Here is a 15444-nt window from a genome sequence, read left to right on the forward strand (position 1 = left end):
GATTCAGTCTTATGTTCTTCCCTAAACTGATCCCATTCATAAACTTGAAACATAAATATCTAAACTAGCTTCCCTGACCTGTTGGCCTCCTATTAGGATTTCAGATCTTATGATTCCATAGCCAGCATGGGAAAAGCCAACTGAAATGTTTCAACTCAGCACTGTGAATGGGCTCCCAGCCTGCGATCTTTGCTGAGAAACGGCTTAGGCATTAGTTTGATTCTATTTCTGAGATCTGGAATAGGAAACCGCGAACTTATCCTCGGAAAGCCGTGGCCTTTCAGACCGTTCAAAAAGTTAGGCAAGTCATTTTTTGTGGCCGCGTCCTTCCGTTCATTCGCCAGTTTAAGTCAGCGCCTGCCGTTGCGAAAACCAAGTGATTTATATCTGTACGCGTGAACCAGGATCGCGTCGTTGTGTCAAACGTCGCTCACGGTCCCCGCCGGCACCTTCAGCGTTTGGCGAGGCAAGAGTTCATTCTGTCCATCCTAAGAAGCCGCACCACCACCCCATCCCAACTCCCAGGCGCCGCTTTGCTTGGGTATGGGATTTGTAGTCCAGCGCTGCTCCGTCCGCGCGCAGTCGCCTTCCTCAAGTCCGTCGCCAACACACCGGGCTCGCTATATGCTACCTCACCCCACAAAACCGAAGTAGCCGGTGCAGCCGCGACGGCTTGCACGTGTCTGCCGCTGTGAGCAGCGCTCGGGCTGCCTGAGGAAAAGCGCGCGCGCGGCTCCTTTAACAGGATGGTACCACCTCCGCCCCTTCCCTTCCCTTCCCTTCCTTTTCTTGGCGACGGCGGCGGCGGTACAGCAGCCCACTGTCTGCTCCAGGCCGGGCAAAGTCAAAGGACTGAGAGGGGAGCCTTTGCTGCCCGCTAAAGCCGGCGGCCCGGTGGGGCGCGGCCAGTGCATGAGGGCAGCGGGCGGAGGCGCTGAAGAAGGAGGAGGAGGAGGAGGCGGGGGCGGCGGTGAGTCCCTCCCGCTCGCCCGCCTGGGCACTGGCAGCCCCTGCCGCCGCCTCCGCTCCTCACCGGGGCCCGGGAGACTGAGGCCGCCGCGAAGAGCCCGGGACATGCGGCCTCTCCAGCCACAGCCATCGCCGAGGAGACGGAGGACATGAGGCTCCGCAATGGCACCTTCCTCACGCTGCTGCTCGGCTGCCTTTGCGCGCTCTTCTCGCTTTCGTGGTACGGGGCCTTCGGCGGGCACAAAGGTAAGGAAGGGGCTCGCGAGGGAAGGAGGGAGGAGCGCTCCCGCCTTGCGCACTGCGCCTGGCCCGGGTAAGGGCAGAGAACCCCGGCCCATCCGGAGGGGGACCTAGAACAACATCCCAGCCTAAGGGAGCCAGAAACCTGCTGCCTCGCTCCCCTCCTTCTCCCGTTGCTTGAGGGAGACACCCTTAACCGGAACTTGAATGTGATCTCGGAATATCCCCCATCCCGAGTTGAAGCCCCCGAGGTTGGAGCGCACCGTCTCCTGTCCTGCTTCTCCTTTGTTTTTTTGTTTTTTTGCAAAGGGCTGTTCTGTCCGCATCCGTCCCTTTTCGGGTTTTTCTTCCCAGCACCCAAATGATCAGGAGATACTTTTTCCCCCTCTCCTCTTTTCATCTGAGATGAGAGCCCCTGTGTGTTTTCGTGGGGCGTGCAAGTGATCAATGACCTTCGTCCCCTCCCCGTTTAGGAGCTTTCCTCGTTCATTTGCAAGCTATGGTAGAAAATATAGAGACATTTACACTTATCTTTAACTGGAACAGGTAGTTGGCTGCCTCCTTTTTCTTCCACACCCCTCTGCATTTCTGCTATGGGCAGTATCCATTTTTGTATTAATATTTCCCTAGGAAAGCATCTACAAATCTTATTCAGTTATACAGGATGCTTTTGATTTTTAACCCAGGTTTGGTCAAGGAAAACATGTGATTCTTCCTTTATGTTCCTGGTGTCCTTAAACTTTGAAGCATTGGAAGTGAGCATAAACAAAGCATGACCCTCACATTGGACCCTATGCTGTAGTTTACAGGACTGGAACATTTTATCTGGTTCCCTTGATTCTATTTTTCCTCTTTGTTTTTATTAGTGTGGTTCTGCATTGAACTGGAATATGTTTGTTTTAAAGATCTATCCTTGTTTATATTATTTTAAACATTTCGTGAGAAATGTGTTCATCAGTTGTAGCAATAAAAAGAAAAGGGAAATTAGTGGCAATGACCCAAGGAGGTAGCCAGGTGTAGGATGGGATCATGTCTGAGGCATATTAATAAGGTTTAAAGTCTATATTGGAAGTTGTTTTGGAACAACTAGTTTTGGAAGTTGTAAGTGTATTAAATGATAATTTAGGAATTTTATTCTAAGATTTATGTAGAGGAAAAGTGATGCTTCCGTTGACTAAGTTAGGAAAGTATAAAAATGGGTTCTCTGATTATTACTTGTTTGTTATTAGGTACTTTGCACTTTTTAAACTGAAATAAAGGAACATGAAGGACAGTGAGTGCCCCTGTTCCATGTAATGGTCTTGTATTATATATATATTTAGCATTGGTATCTACTGCCAGCACAGCTATGTTAGACACCCATGCTACTGTGCCAGTATAAACTCACCATCAATTCTTTGGATGGACATTACAATATTGTCAAAACAACAACAACAAACAACCCCACACCATTAACTATATTAACTCTCAAGACTTTTAAAAACAAATATCAGTTAATTATCAAAATATATCAACAGTTGATTTGCATCAGCATCTTGATTTTATTGTATCCCCCAGTTCTGAAAAATGAATTAATGGACTTTGTAATATTGCGTTTTTGGGTGACTATTAACACGTCCTGGGACAGTAAGTTTTACAATGGAACTGCAGTGCTTTTATTTCAGGAGAATCATCTAAACATTAAATGATAAATAACAACCTAGAGGGCATTCTATCTAGAGAAACAAATCCAAGCTTTTTGTCAGAATTATGAAATGGTAATTTTTCAGTAATGGTAATAATTTCAAAATTAAAATGGCACACATGCAGTATATTTTCTATCAGTTTTCCTATCAACATTATCGATATTTACATGAATGTCAATATTTTTAATATTCTGTATGAAATATTAAGCTGATTATAAAGATTTATTGTCTTACTGAATTTGGCAAGTGCCTATGCATGTTACGTCACAGACACTAAGTTAAATAGCTACATGTATCTTCATCTATTATGATAAGAGAGTTGGAAAAGCCTGTACAGAGTTGAAGGACAGATTTGCCTTTAGGAAGCAATGTTTTTCAAAGTATCAGGACTGGTATAAATTCTATCAACTCAAGAAAAAAAGAGAGGATTTTTTCCCCCCTTTCACTTCTTTCATATACAGTAATTGTTGCTGTGAAGTGTAAAAGAGAATAATATGAATCTTAATTCCCAAATCAATATTGTAAAACATAAATTTATATTAAATCAATGCACCACACAGGTATACATACAGGTAGTCCTCGGCTTACGACCATAGTTGGGACCAGAATTTCCATTGATAAGCAAGGCAGTTGTTAAGTGAGTCATATCCAATTTGACAAGCTTGTTTGTCATGGTTGTGAAGCAAATCACTGTAGTTGTTAAGTAAGTCACACAGTCCTTAAGTGAATCTGGCTTACCCCATTGATATGGCTTCGTCAGACATTGGCTGGGAAACTCACAAATGAGGATCAGGTGACACCCCCCCCCCCCAAGTTGCTGCAATCATGGTAAATACATGCTGGTTGCCAAATGCTTGCATTTTGATCACTTGACCATGGTGATTCTGCAAGGTTGTAAGTGTGAGGACCAGTTGTAAGTCACTTTTTTTCAGTACCATTGTAACTTTGAACAGTGGCTAAATGAATGGTTGTAAATTGAGGAGTACTTTGTACTAGAGCTGTAGAGTTCTTTGCCTTTAAAGGCAGAAAGGTGTTTCATGCATCTATCTGAATTCCTTATAACACCTGCCTCTGTGACTTCATGGCTATTTTTCAGAGCTGATTCCAGGAAAATGTGTATTGGACTAAACCAAATTCAAACATGCTATGTATGAACCTCCTTACATTGAGAAATACTTTTTACCTTTCAATCTGAAGTGATATACACACTCTTTTACTTATGTAAAGCTGACTCTGCTTCTTATATTTCACCTTACCTCTAGCAGTATTATGTTATAATTTTCTTTATTCTCCTTTATTTGAAGATAAAGGGTTTGGGGGATGATTTTCATCTTAAAATGTCCCAGTTTAACTTGTTATACCTGCTGCCCCTCTTCTCCAGTAGCATTAATATACAAAAGCAGGTATCTGTGATAATAATCTGTTCTTCATTGCTACACTGGCAATGTTTATACTAGGTACAGGACTGTTGTATAAGCAAAATTTCTTTAAGGTCCAAACGTTAAGGTCCAAACTTCCAATCATGCTTTAGGAACATGTTCCCTCTGCCATTTGTATCTATCTTCAGTCATTATTTCATCCATTAGATTTTCCACTAAAAACTATCCTACCATAGCTTCAATGTTTGTAAAATATATAACATCAGACTTGTGGTCTGGTGAGAGCAAAGAGCAAAGCTGAAAGAACAAAAAACAATTACTTCGTAACAAAAAAAAAAATCAACAACAGATTCACCTGCAAATCAGGACCACAGAATTTTCCATGGATTCATTACAGATACAACAGGAGTGGGGTGGGAGAGCAGACTTTAGTATAGCATCACTTTGCACAAATATAGGAAAGGTACAGAATGGCTTAAATAGTAGACAGTGATGTGGTTTCATGGTTTTGGCATGCTTTAAATATGTTGTTGCATCCATCCCGTGATTTCCTCTAGCTTTGCCTTTTTATTGAGCGTTATGCTGTTACTGTGCTACTAGAAAACAAGCCTTTCTTTTTAATGAATGTTAATATGGTTGTTCTGAAAGTTAGGTCTGGAGGCTGTTGCTAAACCTAGCCTCGGTCAAACTACTTAAGGAGTAGTAGTCCTTCTTGTCAATGGGTTTCATTCTGGCAAGGCTAATGGATATTGTGCTTTGCCTACTGCTTAGCTTCTTTATTAACTTAGTGCCTCTACTTTGGCTGCTAGTTTCTACATTTTAGAAGTCATTAGGGCCATATCATCCATCTGTCTGGAGGCTATTTTACTCCCCCCTACCCATTTAAACAATGTGTTTTTGTAGCTCTGCATAATGGGTTTGGGCTGGGGATGCCCTTCCTTGCTTCCCTTGCATTACTCATCAACTAAAAGGTTCTTTCAGCTGTGGTATAAATCCCATTAAAACCTCCTCCCTACAGAGCTTTAAATAAACAGATTTGGAGAATGATACCAGTAGAGAGAGTCCTGACTATTGCTATCTAGACCTTCTTGAAAACATTATATGTGCCCTTCTTTGTTCCCCTGTTATTTTAAACACTGGAAAAAACGGACTTCTGCTCCTATTTGTAATGGTTGTAAAAGACAATGGCACGTAATTTTCTATTTAAGTAAGAAATGCTGCTTGTGATACTCATAGGAATGGCAGTGAAGTGAAAACAGTCTTCTTACACTTTATTCTTGCTGTTTTATTGGTAATCATTTCATGTTGTAAGATGGTGAATTCTAGTATTTTCTCCTTTTGTTATTTAGAGTTATTTCAGTTTTTTATTTAAGTCTAAGAAAAATATGCACGTTATTTTCAAATAACAGGAGACTATCGGTATATATTTAGGTAAATGTTGAATGGTTTATTTAGTTATTTGTTTGCTGTAGTCTTAACTAACCTTTTGTCTAGAAGCTAAAGATGTCTTACAGTACTTTTGCCCTCTAAATGTTCTTGTAACAAAAAGGGTTGGGGAATGTAAAGTAGTTAGGCTGAAAGCTAGTGACTGGCCTACAAGTTACCCAGCTAATTTTATGACAGAGGGGTTTCCCACATTATAGCCTTAAGCTGATTGGTCCCTGGGTTATTATACCCCATATGGGAAAAAACCCCTCAGCTTAAAAAACTCCTTTCCAGATTTTCTTTATTTTGGCCATAGAATGATGTGTCCTTTGGATTGTGTTTGTGACAGCTCCTGATTGGTGGATTCCCTTGCTTTTTTTTTTTTTTTTACTCTTTAGCTGGTTAAAAAACAGAAAGAAAGCAAATACAATACTTTGGGATGGAAGAGTGACTTCAACCAGAAGAAGAAGGTGGTAGAAGTGTTGAGATTTTTTTAAAGGACAGATCCCAAGTTTTACTGCTTTATGGGTAAAATTGCCAAAAGCTTTTTACCTCTAGTGAACCTGTTTTGTTTTTTTAAATGACTGTGGAAGGCGGAGAGACCAGTGCCTGGAGAGATGGGGTATTCCTGAACAGTAGCTACTTGGAGTGAAGCAATTTGCCTACAATGAAATGAAACAGAGACGCTAGAGAGAAATGCTTGAACTGGCACAGACTGGAAAACCCAGGGAGCAGGAAATTCAGGTAGAGGTTGTCTTCCTTGGTAGCATATAAAGGATTACATTGTGTACCTTTACCTCAGGAAATGGTTAGTGGCAATGGTAGAATGGCCACTGATGTGATGGCAAGATGACCCTGAGGATGACATGAGTGGGAATTTGAATTTGAGTTCTGCTGATCACTGCATATTAAATAGTTCAAAACAAACAGCATCTAAGTTGAATCTAAGAAAAAATTATTGAGCATGTCTAGGCATATGGGAATGACAAGCTAAAATTAGCTGAGACTACTTCCCTCTATTTTGCAATATTTAGGAGTAGGATGCAGCACATTTGCTTTTATAAGACTCTTGACATAAGGTATAAAAGCTGGAAGAGATAATGCATTTTATTCCTTTATGACCTTTATATTTTAATATTTGTATATCCCCTAGTTAACATCTTTGCAACTTGGAATGAAGTGTTAGAGTTTGCAGATTATGTGTTGACAGACTTTGGCTGACAATACTTTTATCAGGAAGGGTTTTTTGTTTTTTTTTAAATCCAGTAATTGAAGCACCATGGAAATGAGAGCTGCTGGAATAATCAATACCTCTAGCTTGTAACTAAAGCTTAGAGTGGAGTCCCAAGTCAGTGGTATGGGTGAGGCTGTGGAGTTCTTGTTGCTTGAATTACAGATTGTAGAGACATAGTTAGAACTGGGGAGTAAATACTATAGACTAGAGGCAGTCCCTCAGAAAATAAATGGTTTGATACTTATTGGCAAGACACAGGTTAACCAGCATGGAACAAGATAGAAAATAGGTAACTTTGAACATTACTATTGTTAAAGGAGTTATAATTCAGTTTTTGCATACACCAACAAGCCTGGTGTTTATTCTGCTGCTTGTGCAGTTAGAGAATGTTGTGGGAGTTTCCAGAGAAGACTTAATTTTTCATTATTTGGGCAGTTGGCAGGAAAGTATTTGGAGCAGGTGACAGGAAGCATAATTGCCCTGTTTCTTCTGTTGGTCTATGAAAGAGGTCTTTACTATAATAGTATCCGTGATACTGCAGATTTTCTTTTCTGATGCAGTTCGTTATGAAATTCAGGCCTGGTCTATTAGCTGGTTTTGATTCAGAGTGTTGCTGAAAACATTGCATAAAACTGTAAAGTTTTATGTGGTTTTATGTAAAGTTATGGACTGTGAACCTGGAGCATAAGAAAGAGGGGATTGTAAGAGGCTGAAGAAATGTGAGAAAGGCAACAAAAATAAGGTCTACTAATCCCAACTGAAGGACAAGCTAAATAATCTTCTCATTTCACTTTCGGAACAATAGCTAACTTTTATACAAATATGGCTTATGTTCTGATTTTGTTATTTTGGCTCTACATTGAACACTTAGCTCCCCCTCCCTTCAGAAGCATAACTATTTAAAGAGTTAAAATATTTACATAAGGGGTTTCTTCTAGCTCAAACTATCTTCATCATTTCTTTCTATCACTGTTCAGTGTCCTAGGACAGTCTTTTTGAATGCCTTGTCAGATGTGATAGATGACAACGCCCATCAGGCAAGCATAATCAGATTGTAAGAGGTTGTCTATTATGTCAAATTATATTGGCATTTAAAAAAAATGTATTTATCATATTTATATGGCCTGTCATTTCAAAGAAAACAACTCTGGGAAGCATACAATAATCAATAAAAGCAACAAATATGTGAAAACCATCATTATAAACTTATAAAAATCATTATTAAAAATAAGAAACTCTAGAAATTTAAAATGCTATATATAAACCTCATAGAGGCAGTGAAAGATTAAACACCACGGAGCTATCTAAGAACTTCTCCAGCTCCCTGGGGACCCAGGCCTGGTGACACAACCAGGTCTTGAGAGACTTCTGAAATAATGACAAGGATGGAGATGACCTGATTTCAGGGATGGATGAGGGACAGTGTTCCATAGGATGCACACTATGATGGAAAAGGTCCATCTCTTGGGGCCCACCAAACTTAGTTTTTTCTAAGTACCCCCATGGACCTATTTCAGATGACCTAGGTATGGATGGCTCAAAGAACCTTTTGCAGGGGCATGTGAAGGAATTTTTCCAGCATCTGTTGGATAAATGTGCTCAGATTTGTTCTCAGTTGGACACTGACTTGTTTGCAGGTCTTGTGAATACTCTTCTTAGGGAAGAGTCTTGCCCCGTTATCTGAGAATAGTTTGACCAGCTTGATATGAGGAAGTGAACAGGATTCTTAAGGCTGTGAGAGCCACTTGCTGTTTAAGATTCATGCCCCTCATTGTTGATAAACACAGCCTGGTTGGGAGCGGGGAAGCATATGAATGCATTCTAGCAATGGTTAATGCTTCCTTGACGGAGGGGGTTGTTCCTTTGTCTGTTAAGGAGGCTTTCTTTTGCCCCCCTTCTACAAGAAGCCATCTAGACCCCACTATACCAGATAATTTCCATCCAGTATCTAATCTCCATTTTGAGGAAAGGTGATTGAGAAGGTGGTAGCACAGCAGCTTCAGAGAATGTGGAATGAAACAGATTGTTTGAATTCCTTTCATTTGGGCTTCAGAAATGGCATTGATTGCACTTTTGAAAGATCTCTGCCAAGGGCGGGGTGAAAGTAGTGCATCTATCCTTGCCTTACTTGACCTCTCTGTAGCTTTTGATACCATATACCCATGATGGCGAACCTAAGGCCTCTATGCCGTCATGCGAGTGGTCGCCTAGCTGAGCTCCACTGCGTATGTGTGTGCCTCCCACCAGCCAGCTGATTTTCAAGCCATTGAGAATATAACTAAATACATCCAACAGGAACAGGAAGTTCCTCACAGGAGCAGATAGAGGTAAATCCTAGAGAGGCAGGAAATGCGTCACTGAACAATGGAGATGAATGCTAGAGAGGAATAAAGCAGCATACAAGGCTGACATAACACCTGTAAAGTGTAGGCATGCAGAAGGGGCAGGGGGGGGAATGCGAGGCCTGTGAGGCCCAAAATGGGGCACAGGGGGTTGCATGCATAGCGGAGTGGGAGGTACGCATTGTATTATGGGTGTGGGCACATGTGCAAGCTTTTGGCACACGAGGACAAAAAGGTTCGCCGTCACTGCCATATACCATGGTATCCATTAGGATTGCTTCAGGATTGAGATAGGCAGCACCGTGTTGTGCAGGTTCACATCCTTTCTCCAGGGCCAATTCTAGTCAGTGATGGTTGGGGAGGAGAGATCCTGACATCGACCCCTGCTGTGTGGGATACTATAGGGCTTGGTACTCTCCCCTTTCCTATTCAACATCTACATGAGACTGTTCATCCATCATCACCACAGGGTGAAGTATTATCAGTATGCTGATGATACTCAATTATATATCCTTGATCCTAGCAAATTAAGCAATGCTGCAAAAGTCTTATGGTGCCTCTAGGTTGTTTGGCTCTGGTTGGGGAACAAGAGATTTCAGTTGAATTCTGGAAAGACTGAGTGACTTTGGATTTTTGGGCCTTCTGTTATAGGATTATACCATCTTTTATGTTGGTTGGGGCGACACTACTGTATGTGCAATTTGGGGGTCTTCCTAAACTCATGACTCCTGGTCAAAGAGCAGGTAGCAATTATGGTTAAGAGGACCTTTGCATGGGTTTGAGTTGTGTGCCAGTTGTGCCCATTCTTAGATCATGGGGTACACTCACTGTAACTATGCCCTTAAATCACTTTGTATTTGGATTTCTGTAACGTGTTCTAAATGAGGCTGCCCTTGAAGAGGATCTGGAAGCTTCAGCTGGTGCAAAATACAGCAGTGTGGCGAGTTATATATGCCCATAGAGCAGTACACTTTACATGTCTTCTCCACAAGCAGTATTATTAGCTGGTTTGATTCAAGGAGCCCAGTTGGCACAGTGGTTAGAATGCAGTATTGCAGGTTAACTCTCCTCCCCTCCCCCCGCTGGCCTAGAGTTCCATCCTGATGGGGCTCAAGGTTGAGTTAGCCTTCCATCCTTCTGAAGTTGGTAAAATGAGGGCCCAGATTGTTGAGGACAGTATGTTGGCTCTGTAAACCACTTAAAGAGTGCTGTAAAGCATTATGGAACAATATATATATGTCTAAGTGCTATTGCTATTTGACCTTTAAAACCCTTCATGGCAGGGGGATGGGTTATATGAAGGACCACCTCTCCCCAATTATATCTGTCTGCCTCATTAGGTCTGGCAGAGAAAGCAAGCTAAGGGTCCCATCTATCAGGTTGTTACATTTGATAGGTTCCAGGAAGTGGTTCTTCTCTGTCGTAGCACCTGCCTTCTGGAATCTTCTACATCCTCCCCTCCTCCCCCAGGAGAGATTAATTCAATTCTTCTCAATGTTCTGCATGTCCTTGAAGACTGGCTGTGTTATCAGGCCTGGGGCTCCCCAGGCAGATTTTGTGTTGGCTCTCTTACTGTGGTTGGTATCATCCGTCTCTTTTTAATAGTTATTTTTAATTGTGATTGTTTTATGTATTTATTGCTTAATTATGTGCTGTATGCTGTCCTGAGTCATTTTCATGTGTAATGGGCTATACAGATATGGCAAATAAATAAATAAATTTGCCCATTGTGAAGCACCCAGAGGGGGGGAGGGATGTGATGAAATATTTAAAAGAAAATTAGCCAGATTCCAATTTTAGTTTAGCAGCACAGAGTTACAATTATTTTTAATACCTAAAAATTGCCAGAGCTATGATGACTTACAGGAGAAAAATCATGAGTCACTGACATTTTTTGTGCATCAGGTGTCAAAATGAAGCAGCATGGTGGTGCCCACGGTTGAAGCTTGTTCATTAGGAACTGGACTGAAGCCATTTAATGGGCTATCAGGCACCCCTGACTTTAGCTAGGCAGCTGCCTGCATTGACAGGTCTGAATGATGATCTAGAAATCAGGAAATACTGCAGTGGTCAAGTAACAATTAAACCCTTGAAGCACACAATTCTATGGTAGCAACCTTTTCGCACAAAAGAGTAACTCCCTGCCATGGCTTCTGAAAGATACCCAGCAAATCATTTATCAGAATTAGTACCAGTTCAAACACATTGTGTTCTCTCTGCTTATTTACAACTTTATTACTGCTGCTAACTGGTAAACATTTGTTTTGAATGTCAGTCAGCTGTGTTTGTTTTTACATATACAATTTATTACACAGAATAAACGTACCCATTTATCCAATATGGTAAAAGAAAAATTGGGTAGAATTATGCCTCACTTAATATACGATAAGTAACTGATCCTTTCTGGAATCATGGAACATTATGTTTTTGGGAAGATATATTGGATATATTGCCAAATTACTATTATAGTATGGCAGAAAATGAAACAATTGGGAAGGGACAGGGTATCCCTAAACAAAAAGGCAAAGGAAACTGTCCAAAACCTGAATGGCAAAGAGAACTTGACTAAAAGTCCCAAAGGACAATCATGTTCCTTTGAATGAATTACTTGCATTTGCTTAACCCCTCCAACTCTATTGCTTTGGCTCAACACTCATAGCATCCAAGATCCACTTCCCCATGTTACTCATTTCTTTGTTTTCGATCATGATCATTCCTTCCTGTTTTTTTCTTTCAGCTCCAGGAACAGCATTTGCTTTCTCTCCTCAGTTAGGTAGTTCTACAAGCTTTTCTAATGTCTCCCTGTGGTCCGTATGTTCTTCACTACTTGTGCCCTAATTCTTGCATTTTCCTACCAAGTTGCAATATGTGTTCCTTTTATCAGGACAAACCCATATTCCCTCCACACCAAGCAAAGGTAACTGGATCTACACGGACACTTTAAAGTGGGACACTGATCTAGGAATTATTTCCTAGGAATACCTGATATTATCCAGAGGCATTTTGTATAATTATGAAAGCAGATTATGATTAGATGTTTTCATATTCTGGTGCCTTGAAAAGCTGTCCTTCTTTAAGGTACTATGAAGATTTTAAAAAAGGTGTTTGTTGGTACATTGGTGTGTTACATAATTCCCAATAAGTTGTAGAAACAGACATTTTGTGTTTTCTTAATCATGTCTAAAGAACTAACATGAAAACAAAATATCCTGCAAAATGAGTTTGACTGATGAAGTTATTTTCTCCTCATTTCTCACCTTGTATCTTAAATATGGAGTAAGTTAATAACTGGGACCTATTTATTTTCACATTTCATTTCAGTACTTTTATCTAAGAGGCTTTTCTGTTGCTCATGGTTTTTTGTGTTTCTAGAATCACAGATTAAGTGACAGAGGTACTATTTCCCCTTCTGCAGTTAGATTTACTGGTAGTGCTTGCTTAATTGCACTTAACTTTTTCAATCAATGTCATTTTTGTAATGAGATTTTCTGTAACCCATCATCACTGTCGGGAATACCTGCTAAATGAATTAAATCTCTTACTATCCTAACACTGCATTAATAATCCCCCCTCCCAATTCATTGTCTCCTCTGTCTCTAGACTGAACCAGAATAATAACCATATGACAATTATGATATGAAAAGAAACAAAGTTGACCTCTCTAATATTCTATTATTTAATATGAATGTGTCATTTTACTAACCTGAAGACTCAGTTTTCTGTAGCAGAAATAGGTATTGATCAGTTTTTGAATGATAAGCTAATATAGAGATGTATATATTCATAACTTTAAAGTTGTGGTATAGATTCCCCAAATGCCTTCTTACATGTGATATTAGCCTGGGTGAAAGATAATTGCTTGATCACAGATTCATAAGTTGAAAAGAGTCATTGTATTCAACTCCTTACTGAGTTCAGGAATTCACATTATAGCAGCCCAGACAGCTGCTTAGCTCCATTTATATATATTCAGTAAAAAGAAACCCACCACCTTTCTGGGTAATTGGTTTCCATAGTTGAATCGTTCCTTCTGTTAGGAAGTATTTTCTAACATTAACTGAGAATCTGCTTCCTGTAACTTAAATCCAATATTCCATATCCTGCACACAAAAGCAAGAGAAAATAGATCTTCTTTTCCATATGAGATCCTCTCAGGTTCTTGAAGAGTGCTAATATATCCTTCTTTAGCCATCTTTTCTTAAGGCTAAACATAATGCCTTCAATCTTTCTAAGAGTCAGTTCCTAGTTTTACTATCACTGTTATTGCTATTTTGATACCTGTTCCAATTTCTCTGAGCATTTCTTTTAATGTGGTGCCCAGGTTTGGACACAGTACTTGAAGTGGAATCTGAGCGAAGCAGAATAAAATGGAATTATCCCTTCTAGCAATTTTGAAATAATTTCTGTTGTTATAGCCCAATATTACACTTGCCTTTTCTTTTCAACTACTGGCTTGTACTGATCTGGCAGTCATCTATATTTCCAAGAACTTTTTCAAAATTACCAACTACCAACTACTGCTAGCTGACCTGGTAGCAAGTTGGAATTGGGCTTTTAAAATTTTGACAGTCGCACTTTGGAAAATGTTCCCCAGAACTGGCAGTCTTAAAAATACACATGTGGCTATATGTATGTGAAGGTACAATTATACAGATAGTCTCAACTTATGACCATTCATTTACTAACCATTCAAAGCAGTAGTGGGTTTCTGCCGGTTCGCACTGGATCGGGAGAACCGGATGGTGAAATTTACCGATCCGGTGAGAGGATGTTCAACTGGTGGACCCGGAAGTAACTTCCGGAACACTTGCCCCAGCCCTGTCGCTCCTCACTCACCTTTGCCCATCCGGAAGCCGCTCCATCGCTTGCTCCTCCTGCCCATCCACACTATCCTAGCCCAGTTCGGTGTCAAGTCCCATACCCGGGAGTGGAGGTGGTGAATGGAGAAGCATGGAGAGGTCCAGCGGCACAATCCACCAGACAGCAGCGGCAAGCTCAGGAGTTTTCTCCTAGATTCCTCTCTGTCATGCCTCTTCCAATCTCCCAAAGGTCTTTCTACAGAGTGCGATAGCTTTCTACTGGATTCCCCACTGTCTTGCCTCCTCCATTCTCCCAAAGTTCTTTCCCCAGAGTGTGGTAGCTTTCTACTGGATTCCCCTCTGTTTTGCCTCCTCTGTTCTCCCAAAGTTCTTTCCCCAGCATGTGATAGCTTTGTCCTGGATTCCCCTCTGTTCTTTCCCCAGAGTATGGTAGCTTTGTCCTGGATTTCCCTCTGTCTTGCCTCCTCCGATCTCCCAAAGTTCTTTCACCAGCATGTGATAGCTTTCTACTGGATTCCTCTCTGTCCTTCTTTCTCCGATCTCCCTAATTTTGGCCCTTATTCCTCCAGTTGTCTATTTTTGGGAGGTTTTCCACTCTCTCCCCCCCCCACTTAATAGGAGTCCCAAAAAGTTTTGCCACATGGTTTGGGGTTGGTGCTCATGTGACTGAGTGTGCATGAGTGATGTCAAGTTGGCCATATCTGCCCGGTCACATGACTGCCAAGCCATGCCCACAAAATAGGCCACACCCACAGAATAGGTTCTAAAAAAATTGAAACCCACCACTGTTACATCAGTTGGAAATAGAATGACAAAGTGAAAATGACCCAACTTTTAAAGTTAGTATATAGATTCAAATTAAATTAAATTAAATTTTAAACAAAATCTGACCTTTGAAAATATTACAAGTTTAATACTCTCTCTCCCCAACCTCTCCTAAATACTTGTTAAATTTCAAAATTAATGAGTACATTTTTTACTTTTGCAAACTCCTGACATTCTACAGACTACTGTAATATGTTTAGCAGACATCATTTAAAAGAGGATATTTTTCCAGAAAGAAAACCTCCTCTGTCTAAGACTGTTCTGAAAGGGCCATTTTCCATGAGCAAGAATGCATTTTTAAAATACAATCATTCAAAAGAAAAGAAATCATTTTAATTTATAGACACAAAGTATATTAAAGCAAACCAGGAACATCCTGTACGGGCAAAAATAATATCAGTGCTTGCTTATTGTCCCAATTATTAATTTCACATGGGAACGTGTCTTGGTATATTAAATGTTTGGTAATACTAGTTGTGCAAGGTATTTGGCATTTTCTACTTGAGCATTTACAAGTGGATATTA

General features: G+C 40.7%; 1 protein-coding gene across 1 annotated transcript in view; it reads left to right on the forward strand.

The window, feature by feature from the left end:
- Positions 1-954: 954 nt before the first annotated feature.
- The window catches only part of MGAT4B (alpha-1,3-mannosyl-glycoprotein 4-beta-N-acetylglucosaminyltransferase B), a 111776-nt gene continuing 97286 nt past the window's right edge, over positions 955-15444 (forward strand). The window contains exon 1 of the mRNA XM_014053211.2: positions 955-1215. Within this exon, the coding sequence (XP_013908686.1) occupies positions 1119-1215 (97 nt within the window). The 5' untranslated portion in view covers positions 955-1118. The remainder of the gene's footprint in view (positions 1216-15444) is intronic.

Source organism: Thamnophis sirtalis, unplaced genomic scaffold (genome assembly GCF_051295495.1).
Source record: "Thamnophis sirtalis isolate CommonGarterSnake01/CBP01778 unplaced genomic scaffold, rThaSir2_p1.2 scaffold_3, whole genome shotgun sequence".
NCBI classification, from domain to species: Eukaryota; Metazoa; Chordata; class Lepidosauria; order Squamata; family Natricidae; genus Thamnophis; species Thamnophis sirtalis.